At 36.0% G+C, this 11,968-nt stretch overlaps 1 protein-coding gene across 1 annotated transcript; it reads left to right on the top strand.

The window, feature by feature from the left end:
• The first annotated feature begins 9,335 nt into the window (after positions 1–9,335).
• Positions 9,336–11,898, top strand: LOC133714818 (cytokinin dehydrogenase 6). Its single transcript, XM_062141071.1, has 5 exons — positions 9,336–10,068; positions 10,355–10,482; positions 10,578–10,838; positions 11,013–11,275; positions 11,357–11,898. The coding sequence occupies exons 1-5, from the start codon at positions 9,453–9,455 to the stop codon at positions 11,700–11,702; spliced, it is 1,614 nt and encodes a 537-aa protein (XP_061997055.1). The 5' UTR covers positions 9,336–9,452; the 3' UTR covers positions 11,703–11,898.
• The last annotated feature ends 70 nt before the right edge of the window (positions 11,899–11,968 follow it).

The raw sequence follows: 11,968 nt of genomic DNA, 5'->3' as shown, positions 1-11,968 counted from the left end.
TGCTACTATAAGTAACAGTAAATGGTACTAGAGATGAAATTTTTGATAGCTACAAAATTAAACAAACGATTATATTTCACAAATGGTCACTCAATTATGATTTAATTATTTGAAACTTTGATTACTCAATTTTTAAATATATCACTTTAGTCACTTAACTATTACTCTGTCAATCACTTTAGTCACTGAAGGGGCATTTTGTCTCACTTCAGTCACTTCTCTCCCAATCATTCCAATTTAGACTTCTCAATTTTCCACGATTGGTTGGACGAAAATATCATTGATATTGTGACAAATAAAGTTATTTTTAATGAAAAAAATTAACGGAGTGACTAAAGTGAATAATAGAGTTAAAGTTTAGTGACCAAAGTAATATATTTAAAAAGTGAGTGACTAAAGTGTCGAACATGTGAAAGTTGAGTGACCATTTGTGATATTCTCCCTATCGGAACAAATGAAAACTGGAGATCATATGAGGATCTTCAGTCTCCATAAGTGAGATGAAAAAAAAAAAAAACAAAACAAATGGAAACTGAAGAACAAAAGTAATGGAAAGTAACATACTACCTCAATGGTTCAACTAGCTTATAGAGTCTTTTGTAATTATCTAGCGTGTTGAATTGTCAAAAAAACAAAACAAAACAAAACAAAAAATCAATCATCATCTCCTTTCTACCTCAATGTAGCTCAACCACTGAATTTGTTAGGCTAGAAATATTTTGAGATTGGGGCCAATGTTTGTTTTAGTCTTCGTGTTGAGACTTGCGGGAAACTTTCATCCTATATCATTAGTTCTAGAAAATGACATTCAAAGTTTGAACCACATCGATGGATGTCGATGGTATTAGGTCCCTTTGTTTTTTTAACTTGTATATCATCTGTTTCATGTTTCATGCATGGTGCTCAAGTCAAGCAAATATCAATTTGGCTGGCTTCATTTGTTTTGGAGAGGTTTTCTGATGCTCAAATCACGCGCACGCCTTTCAATTTTATCAATTGAAGAAAAGGGTGGCTAGCTAGTACAAGCAAGTAGTTGCATGAGCTGCTGCTACATGTAACACTAGTAGTACTGAAATTTATGGTAGATACCTAGAAAATAAAACAACGATATCTCTAGAAAAAATGTTGTTTGATATAAATTTGAGAGAGTTTCTATTGAGAACTTTTATAATGAAAATTTTCAATTCAACGTTTGATGAGTATTTTAAATTTTAGCTGATTTATATCTCACTAGACTAGTTATCAATCTCGTTTAATGCAATTTAATTACTTTATATCACTAAATTGCCAACTTGGAATGAAATCATCTCTATAATAGAGAGAAAAACATAATGGAACCATAGTGAAAAATGAGGCCAATGATTCAAAGATGCATGATGTTATTGGGAAACCAGATCTAATCCGGCCCCCATGCAAATATGTTAATTGTCAGTCCGGGCACGTATGTATGAATACTTTTTGTTGATGACCAACACGTATGTACGAATATATATATATATATATATATATATATATATATATATATATATATAGATATATATATATATAGATATATATATATATAGACACACACACACCACCCTAATTAATTTTGACTGTTTAACATTGTGCAGCTTTCATGAAAATGAAAAGGGAGAACATGCACGAAGATGGGTAGGCTAGCTAGCAAAGCTTCATTATGTGATGGAGATGTAAAGGAGAAGATCTTGGGTATCTAATGAACTCGATCATCAACGCGTACATTGACTTGATGGTTGCCGTAGCATCAAATAAAAAGGATCACTAGCTATGTAACACCTAGCTATTTTGATATTCCAAGAAAAATTGAAACAATTGTTTTTTTTGTTTTAACTAAAATAGTTAAAAATCTAACTTTGCTTAAAAGTCGATCAAAAAAAAAAAAAAAACTTTGCTTAAAAGTGAAATGTTGACATTTGTTACTTTCATTTGACAATGTCGGTGAGACCTTTCTTTAATTACTCTTCACCTCCTTCTCCTTTCTTTCTTCTCTTTTCCTTCTCCACCATCTATTTGATTTTGGTGAGGGAGTTTATCTTTGTTTCAATGGCTAGGCTTCTTAGACCTTAGCCATACTTTCTAGCTCCTTGGGGTGTCCTCACATATTTGATCCTCTTCACCGATGCTTCTAGCCCCACTCTTCTCCAAGAACTTGCTTCTTGCTTTGAGAAGAATTCTGGTGGTCTTGTTGGTTGCATTGCTAGCGTTGATGCTCTTTTGCTGTGGTGGTGTGGGCTGACTGCGTTACCTTTCAATGATGATAGTGTCTTGGCACACACTCCTTGTGACAAGTTTGTTAAAGGTGGTGGTGGCGCGTTCTTTTTGGAAGCAAGAGTTCCTTGGTTCTAAGGTTGTCAGCAGTGGCTCCATTAACGGCTACAGTTGTTTGGATGGTAGTTGTGGTTAGGGTTTCTTTTCGTGCTGAGCTCAGGTTTGGATTGTGGACTGACTTATGGTCTAGTGCTTTTGATGCTGGGTTTGCAACTTTTATTTATTTACATTTATTGACAAAAAAATCAAGTTGTAGGGTGATGAGTGCTGCTTTGAAGAAAATTGGTAACCACATAGTTAGATTTGAGTATGGCGTTGATTTTTTAATTTAATTTTACCTTATATCCTCTGAAATTTTTCTGTGTTTATGAGAGGTCAGGGCATATATAAGTGTAGTGTTGTGTGAGAAACTTATTTTGACGGGCTACTACGTGACATGTTCTTTTGTAATACTACCATTTTTATTATTATCCTTTACACTAAAAAAAAAAATTATAATATATAAAAACTAAAAAAAATATATAGGTAAAAATAAGTTAGCCAATTCCAACGTAGTTCGATGGTGATGATTAGAGGCTCCTAGTTTACAACCTAAACATGGACGCCTCAAAAGTAATTTTCTTTATCTCTTCACGACAACGTCAAGTTCCGAGATTCCGATGCTATTGGAGTTGCACTGCGATACAAGCATTGGTTCCGGCCGGTACTTAATAAAGATAGTTTTAGCTCATTTGCTCAGTTAGTTACCGAGATCTTTTGTTATTAAGCCACGGGCCACGCTTGTCGCAGTTTAACTTGAGTTACCCACTTATAACTTATATCTTCATTTGTCACGTACTTTTCTAATGTGGGATCTCTCATCTATAACATTTAGATCACCTCACTGGACTTTATATCTAAAATCATTTGTGCCCTTAAATTTCTAATTTGACCACACATGCCCTTATACTATCCAATTTAGTTAATCATAGTCATCAATTTAGTCAATCATAGTCATCATTCAATTAGTTCGTCAATTTTTTCATTATGAATTGGTGATGTGACAGGTTCACTTGAGCTAACTTTTAGTCTTAACGATGTACATGATGTGTTTTTTGGATGACACACGACCAAAAAGCTAGTTTAAGCGGGCTCATCACGTTAACAATTCATGAAGAAATTGATGGATTAAATAAGCTTTCGTTATGAATCATTAAATTGAAAAAAATTAACATATATGTGATGAAATTAGAAATTTAAAACACAAACGAATATAAAATTAAGAGAGATGAAATATTAATAAGCTAGCTACGTAGTTTGCTACAGGTGATAGATTATGCACAGATACAAGTCGTGCAATGTCTTCCATTGGTAGACAGAGTGGTCCATAAGATGATCAATTCTTTTTAACTCCATGATTATTTAAGAGACTTATGTACTAAATAATATGGTAAAGATGCCATAAAGGAAAATTGACTCAGACAATAATAATGAAAATACAGACAGCTTCCCAGTTTTGGTGTCGAGTAGCCACCAGCCAAGCATTAGCATTGTCTTTTCTTTGCAAATCTCAGGCCACTTTCAATTTTTGAAATCATCCGCAATGACTACTGTCATATTAGCATTTGTTTAAACATAAAGCTACAACATCAATTTTAACATCATACAAATTCAGTTTTGACTAAGGCAAGTGTAATTATAATTCCATATTTTCTATTTTTTAAGATGATAAGGTTTTTTTAAATATATGGATAGCTTTGATATCATGCATTGATTTGATATAATATGTTTAATTACGTTTCAATATATATATATAGCATGGATGGTACTAGATTTTTTTTATTTTCTTGAAGTTAAAATAAATGTAGTTCAGTCCTCTACCGTTTGATCTAGTTGCGTAAGTCTTCCATTTATAAATGGGAGGTTGTGAGTTAGACTCACAATAGACTAGTTATCGTATATGAGTTGTTTATTTGATAGAATTGTATATGAGTTGTTTATTTGATAGAAAAAAAAAATGTAGTTCAAAATATTTTCCTCATAGGAGGGGAATGACAGAATCAATATTGCGAAAAAAATCAGTGATATTAGACATCATGAGACAAAACAAGTCAAACTCTAACCACACTAAACGTCCCTTTTTGTAGACCACAAAGATCGGACAATCTTAACAGTCATGACAAATACTCGTAATGAACAATAAGAAGAACTGCATCGCCTTCTGCACCATGTCACAAAAAGTTTCAAAATTGGGCAAGGGCCACCAGAAATTTGACAACGAGAAACAACAGATAAAAAAACAGTTAGTTTCTAAGAATAACGTTGTAGTCGTGGCCTAATAATACAGCTACAATTCTAGAAGATTACAATTGAAAACTAAATTTCACTCTCGTTTTTAATTAACCTATCGTATTAAATCATGTACGATAAAAACAGACTGTACAACTCATTCTTAAATATATTTCCGCTTTCTTTGAGTCGAAAATAGTTTATTTGAAATCGAGTAATTGACTAATATATATTCATATCCTTTGACAATGCAATATCTGAATATCCAAACTTCAGACTTTTTTTTTTTTATAGGAAAGACGACAAACTATATTAAGTGAAACTGAGAAGTACATGGAGCGATGCAAAAAAACATCGAAAGAAAACGAAAAAACATAACAAGATGCACAGACGCATCTGTAATGTAGGAAAACAATAAAAGATAGCAAGATGCACATACGCATCTAGAATGAAAGGTAACCATGTGACTTGATGCCGAACGACATCGCTGCACTGCATATGTCACGAGAGCAGTGTAAATGTAATAGTAACCGTAACCGTAGCCATAACCGGTGATATGATCACCTAGGAGGGGTGATTCGCTCACCGAGAGTTCAAAAGTAACCGAGGGTGTCAAAAACTCGTAAATTAGCAATCGAACTCCCAAGAACCAGAACAAATACCAGATCAAAATGAGCAGCTGTCTCGGATCCAAACTTCAAACTCTTACCTCAGGAAGTGGATGAGATATTCGAGAGACACCCAGAAGGTTTTCACTCTTTACCCAGAAAGAAACGACAAAATAAATAAACAGAGATTTGGGATGGGATTATTTTAGTGCAGGGATTAGAAGGGACAAGAAGACAGTGATTTAAGTGGAATAAAGGGTGGGTTAGGGGACATGATAAGAATATTTATTTTATAATCTCATAGGTTGGAATCGATTCAGTGCTCTTCAACTTGAATGGCATGCATGATGATTAGGACTAGGGGGCACGTGGCAGTCTCCTGCCACTTGTCACATTCTCATTTGATGACATTCAATTTCCGACTACCCAATCACAAGCTCGAGAGCAGCTCCCCCAAAGTGCCAAAGTGTAAACTGTAAAGGATGCCCTCCATCTGGCCGCCCCATTAGAACCCTACTTTTCAGGCCTCTACACTTGTTAATTTGTAATGGTTTTGGTACTCTTAACTCAATATTATGTCTCCCAACAATGTTATTGGTGTATTACCTAAGATCACGATATATGTACTGACACATCGAATAATGTTTCACAGACTAAAATGCATATGTTTAAAGGTTTTGGGGTATTCAAAAACTCGGTATGCACAACACCTAACCTGACGGAATCCATAAGCTATAGTGAAGAACATGAACATTAGGAAAACTTTTAGATGTATAGTTAGGTATATAGATCCAAATAGAGACTACAAGGGACAAGTATGAAGGTACTATGTGCAAAAAAAATAAAATTAGGAGGATGTGATTAGATATGGGAGGATGCGAAATGTGATAATATATCTTTGATCTAGTTCAAAGAAAGATCACTACAAGGGTGAAGACTCACCTAAGAGTGATGGAACTTGCCGACTCTCAAGCCAGCAAAGTAGAGAAAGCATAATGCTTTTTAGAGAGAAATTGTTCTGAAATATCTTGTCTTTTGATATCAGAACGAGATACTTGAAAGAATCTTAGACCTAAAAAAATGATATTATTAGGCTGAAAAATGTGCAAACAGGTTAATTGGCCGCTCAATGTTGGATTCCCTCAAAATTGTTCAAATAGAAACATTGGCCAAGCAAACTCCATCTTGCTCCTTAAAAGGAAATATACACCTATCCAAATTAATTTGGAGACTCTTGTCCAAATTGCTTACGTTTTCCATTATCTAGTGTAAAGTCATAATCAAAATACTTCATATGATAGTACGTGCCTGGAAAAAAAAATCAATGGTGATATTGGACATCAATTTTCATCTAACTATATCAAACAAGTAGATGATTCATATCAATACCAAGAGTCATGTTCATCTACTCAATCAATTATGTGCTCAGTTGTGTTCAACTGTTATTGGATATAAATCATTGGGGTGGACAATAATAAGTTAGTTAGAGTTTATTTATATTTTGCTCGAGTCTCCACTCTTAGATTTGGATCAAACGACAGTTGAGCATAACTAAATATGTAAATAGAATTGTCGATACCAAATGCTCGCGGCTAGTATACTAAGTAGGTCAACTATTGTTGGATATAAATCACAGGGTGGATAATAATAAGGGTGTTAAAATTTATTTATATTTCGCTCGATTCTCCATCCTTAGATTTAGATCAAACGACAGTTAAACATAACTAAATAGGTGAACGTAGTTATCGATACCAAATACCCGTGGTTAGTATACAAAAAAGTCCATCTACTGATTTAAGTTGTAAAAGCCAAACATGGGATGAACAACAAAGACCCACAATGGGTCCTCAGTAATACATATTTAAGTTGCTCTCCCACATTGTAAATGCTCAAGTAATTTCAAGACTTTGAGTTCTTTATCAAGTGGGTCGGTCTCCTTCCAGAAAGCATGCAATAAAAGGATTAGGTTTTTCACCACATATGAGAAGACTAGATTACAAAAGAGTTCACACTTGGCAAACATAGTGAGAGATGAGAGGAATTGGAATTGGAATTGAGAGCCAATATCTCTATCAAATTATAAGAATCTTCATTTTATAATGCTAACAAAGATTTGAGTGTTTGATCAGGACACTTTGTACCAGACCGATCTAAGTCACCATGTCATCCAAAATGTGGTTTTTATCATGTTGTTGGTCTAGAGGTCATTATTATGTCGTTTTCATTAGTCCAATGCACCCTTTTACTGATTCTTTGGTTTCTTCTTCCTTGCTTACAACATTTAGCACAAGGCAAGCAAAAATAAACTCTTCCTCCAGTCCTAAATATTCAGATTATGACTCCATTTTAAGACTTCACCGAAACTTGGTGCGTTTACTAACCCAAATCCTTCATCGGTTTAAGCTCCAATCTTAAGTCGATAAGTGATTTCAGCCAGTAGAGCAGCAACTTCGGTGAATGCATTAGTCCAGGAAAAGACATATGTCTATGCTAATCTAAGGTGCCTGCCTCTGCCAGCTGATTCAGTAAATCTTTGGGATTAGGTCGTGACACTAACAGTTTTAAACTCAAGAGATTATTTCGTACATAAGGTGATTGTTCTTGCAAATGTGGAACCATTATTGGGAACATAAGAGTTTTTTTTTTTTTTTTAAATTATTTTGAGAGTCTGACGCAATACAATGTATCAGATATACAAAATAATTTCTCAGAATACACGAGACAAAGCTAAAGAAGATTTGGTTGTTGATATGTCAGAATGCTCCAAGCCAAAGAAGAAAAATCTTATGGTTTAGCTTGGATCATCGATAGTCAGAAAACAGATTTTCCGACACTAGTTAGACATGTTTTGCACAAGAGGCTTGATTAGATCTAAAATATTTGTTAGCTTTATATAGTAATATATTGTCCATTTGCAAAACAAATTATGGTGCTATAGCAGAAGATCTTCTCTTATATTTGAGACAGATTAGACTAGTGTATTTTGTTTATTATAGAGAATAAGAGACACAGCCAAAAATAAACTGTTTAGAACACTAAAATCAAACTCATTCACAGTATAACATACTGTGACTAGGTGAGTTTTTATCTTCCTGGGCAATTCAACAGATTATGAATGTCGGTAACCTATTAACGATCATCTAGGTTCAAATTCACAGTCAGACAATGTAACATCTGAGATAGATAGCTGACGAGAAAAGTCCCCAAGTTATTATTAAGATGCCCATGAAAAGGGGAAGGGGGAAATGAAATGCTCCCCATAGAGATGCATGTCTCAAATTGGTGCTAAAGAACACAAGTTGCATGTTTAAAAAAAAAAACGAACACAAGTTGCAGAGAAAAGTGATAAACTGCAGTGGAGTAACTTAATTGAAATTAAGATCATATCAACAAGAGAATCATTCAAACTTGTCCATTTCTGGGAACTAAAGGCTTGAGGGCAGTAGCAGGAGTTGATGGGCAGACGAGTAGTGTTTGAGTTCAGTGCTGGTGCTTCGTACAAGTTTTACCCACCCTAACTCTACTCCTGTTAGTCCTTACTTCTTCACCCGTCAAAGTGAGCCAAAAAGGGTCCCAAAGTAAATCAATAATACCACTTCACCCTCCCCACAAAGCACAAAACCATTTCTACTTCACGTGTCACTTGGACCCATAACAACCCCACAGCTCCATCTCTTCCTCTCAATCTTTCTCATCCGATCTGGGATTAGATACGGGATGTTAACACCATGACAACAATGGATTTCAAGGACGGCATCCTCATCTGATCATTCACGTGCGCAAGACATGAACATGGGCAGTACCAGAACTTCTCATCCAATCATCCGAAGCAGAGCAGTACGAATTCAGGCAGAGGCGTTCATTTTTACTACAAATGGGAAACATTTAGGTGATGATAAAATTTAAAGAAGGGAAAAGGTGGCATTGTGGTTGCCAACTGTTAGGAACAGTTGGAAGATTTGTGAAATCTTCCTTTCTTGTGACTTTCTCTTCAACTTTGGCATCTGTGTCATGGCTTTCTCTTATAAACAAAAGAGACCAAAAATGAGAACTAAAAGAAAATCCTAAAACTCTTCTACCCCAAGTAGGCGGTCTACATACGGATTCTCATAATTGACGATACGTTGACTCATCCACCCAAGCCTTCTCCCTTTAAATTCCTTCTCAACCCTCCACTTCCCTTGCGCTTCTACACCTCTCCTTCCGCCTTTTACCCTTTTCTCACTAAGAAACTAAAAGATCAAAACTCCTTACACCTTCAGCTTCCTCCATATCTTCTAACCGAAAATGAGGCATCCACCAGTTCACCTTCTGAAACAAATGAACATTTTTATCATAAAAAGCTTCATGATCTTGTTTCTGAGCTCTGTAACTGTTAGAGTGAACCTTTGTTCTCCAAATACGCCTTCATTAAACACACTTCCACTTGAAGGTCATTTCAACTTTCACCAAGTTCAGCATGCAGCCCGAGATTTTGGCAACAGGTACCAGTTCCTCCCTATGGCAGTACTACATCCAAAAACGGTTTCGGACATAGCCACTTTAATCAAGCATATTTGGGATATTGGTCCTCGTTCAGAGCTCACAGCTGCTGCTAGAGGCCATGGCCACTCACTCCAGGGTCAGTCACAAGCCCACGGAGGAGTTGTCGTCAATATGGAATCACTTAAGGGGCCCGAAATCCAGGTTTACACTGGAAATTTTCCTTACGCAGATGTCTCTGGTGGTGAGTTGTGGATAAATATCCTGCATGAAAGCTTGAAATATGGGTTAGCACCAAAATCATGGACAGACTACCTACATCTAACTGTTGGTGGTACTCTGTCTAATGCTGGGATCAGTGGGCAGGCATTCCGACATGGCCCCCAGATCAGCAATGTCCGCCAGCTGGAAGTTGTTACAGGTTTGTTAAACTAAAATTTGAGGGGGGGGGGGGGGGGGGGATGATTTTGTGGTGATATATAACACCACCAGAAGATGAGACCAATGTCAGAGATCCAAAATGACAATGATATAGGAACACTATAGTAACTGCAACTTCTGTCTTTAATTTAAAACTGAAGTTGCAATGTCACTGTTTCAGTTTGGTCTGATGAAAAAACTCAGGCTATAGCTCATAAACAATTTCATATTTGTTTATTGCATGAACCGTCATCGTTGCTTACTAATATATCCAAAATTGAGTGCAGGAAAAGGGGAGATTGTAACTTGTTCAGAGAAGCAGAATGACGACCTATTTCATGCTGTTCTTGGAGGACTTGGTCAGTTTGGCATCATAACCCGGGCAAGAATATTGTTGGAAGCAGCACCTGCAAGGGTAAAAACATATCATTTAGGCTAATGTGTAAACAATTAAAGCTTCCAGGTAGAGTAGCAAGCACTAATTGTTATTACAATCTCCATCTTGAACAGGTAAAATGGATTAGAGTGCTGTATTCAGATTTCACAGCATTTACCCGAGATCAGGAGCATCTAATATCTGGCGAAAATACATTTAATTACATCGAAGGATTTGTCATAATAAACAGGAGTGGTCTGCTGAACAGTTGGAGATCATCTTTCAATCCAAAAGACCCAGTTCAGGCCAGCCAGTTCAAGTCAGATGGAAGAACTCTATTCTGCCTAGAAATGGCCAAATACTTCAACCTGGACAAGATCGATGTAATAAATAAGGTGAAGCATGCAATGGCCCACCTAGATACTGTTTTTTTTTTTTCTTTCTTTTTTTTCTTCGGAGAGCAGCATATCCTGTAAGCTCTCTTAATAATGAGAAAATAATTGTTAAATGAATATCTATAAGAACATATATAACTGAATTCCACTCATATATTTCTTTCTGACATGCAGGAAGTTGACAAGTCATTGTCTGAATTGAGCTACATCCCTTCCATGCTATTTGAGTCAGAAGTTACATACACAGATTTCTTGGACAGGGTACATATATCTGAGATGAAACTACGCTCAAAAGATCTGTGGGATGTTCCACACCCATGGCTCAATCTTCTTATACCAAAAAGCAAAATTCATACTTTTGCTCGAGGAGTGTTTGGCAACATCCATACAGAAACAAGCAATGGCCCCATCCTCATCTATCCAGTTAACAGATCAAAGTAACAGTTACATCAAATGTCCCATTATCTCCAAAGTTTCCCTATAGCTTGTCTTAATGTTTGATGTAATTCCTATTTCAGGTGGGACAACAGAACTTCCGTAGTTATACCGGAGGAACATATTTTTTACTTAGTGGCATTCCTTACCTCTGCAGTTCCCTCTTCAACTGGAACTGATGGTTTAGAACACATCTTAATTCAGAACAAAAGAATTCTAGAATTCTGTGAAACAGCCAATCTTGGGGTCAAGCAATATCTACCGCATTACACCAAACAAGAAGAATGGCAGGCCCACTTTGGCCCCCACTGGGAAAAATTTGTGCAAAGAAAATCTACTTATGACCCTTTGGCAATACTTGCTCCAGGACAGAGAATATTTCAAAAGGCAATACCCTTCTCATCACAGTCGCTATCTAGTATAAAATAAGAGGCCCTTAAGGGATGTGGGAAAATGCCGTAACCTAACACGCATGAGCCTTCTCATGTACTGTTATTTCAGACTTGAATTATAAATCATAGTTGTAAAAGGGACTGGAAAAACACCAGCCCTCCAGAGGATGTGAATACTAACTTTTGTAAAATATGGCTGATTTTATATTTCATGAATCCAGTTTCAAAAACAAGATCTAATATAATTTTCCAACGAAAACAGACAACAAGTTCAATACAAAGTAGGGTTAGCTTGTCTAACAG

This window comes from Rosa rugosa, chromosome 6 (genome assembly GCF_958449725.1).
Source record: "Rosa rugosa chromosome 6, drRosRugo1.1, whole genome shotgun sequence".
NCBI classification, from domain to species: Eukaryota; Viridiplantae; Streptophyta; class Magnoliopsida; order Rosales; family Rosaceae; genus Rosa; species Rosa rugosa.
Note: the sequence above shows the minus strand (reverse complement) of the source record. Positions and strands in the feature narration are given on the sequence as shown.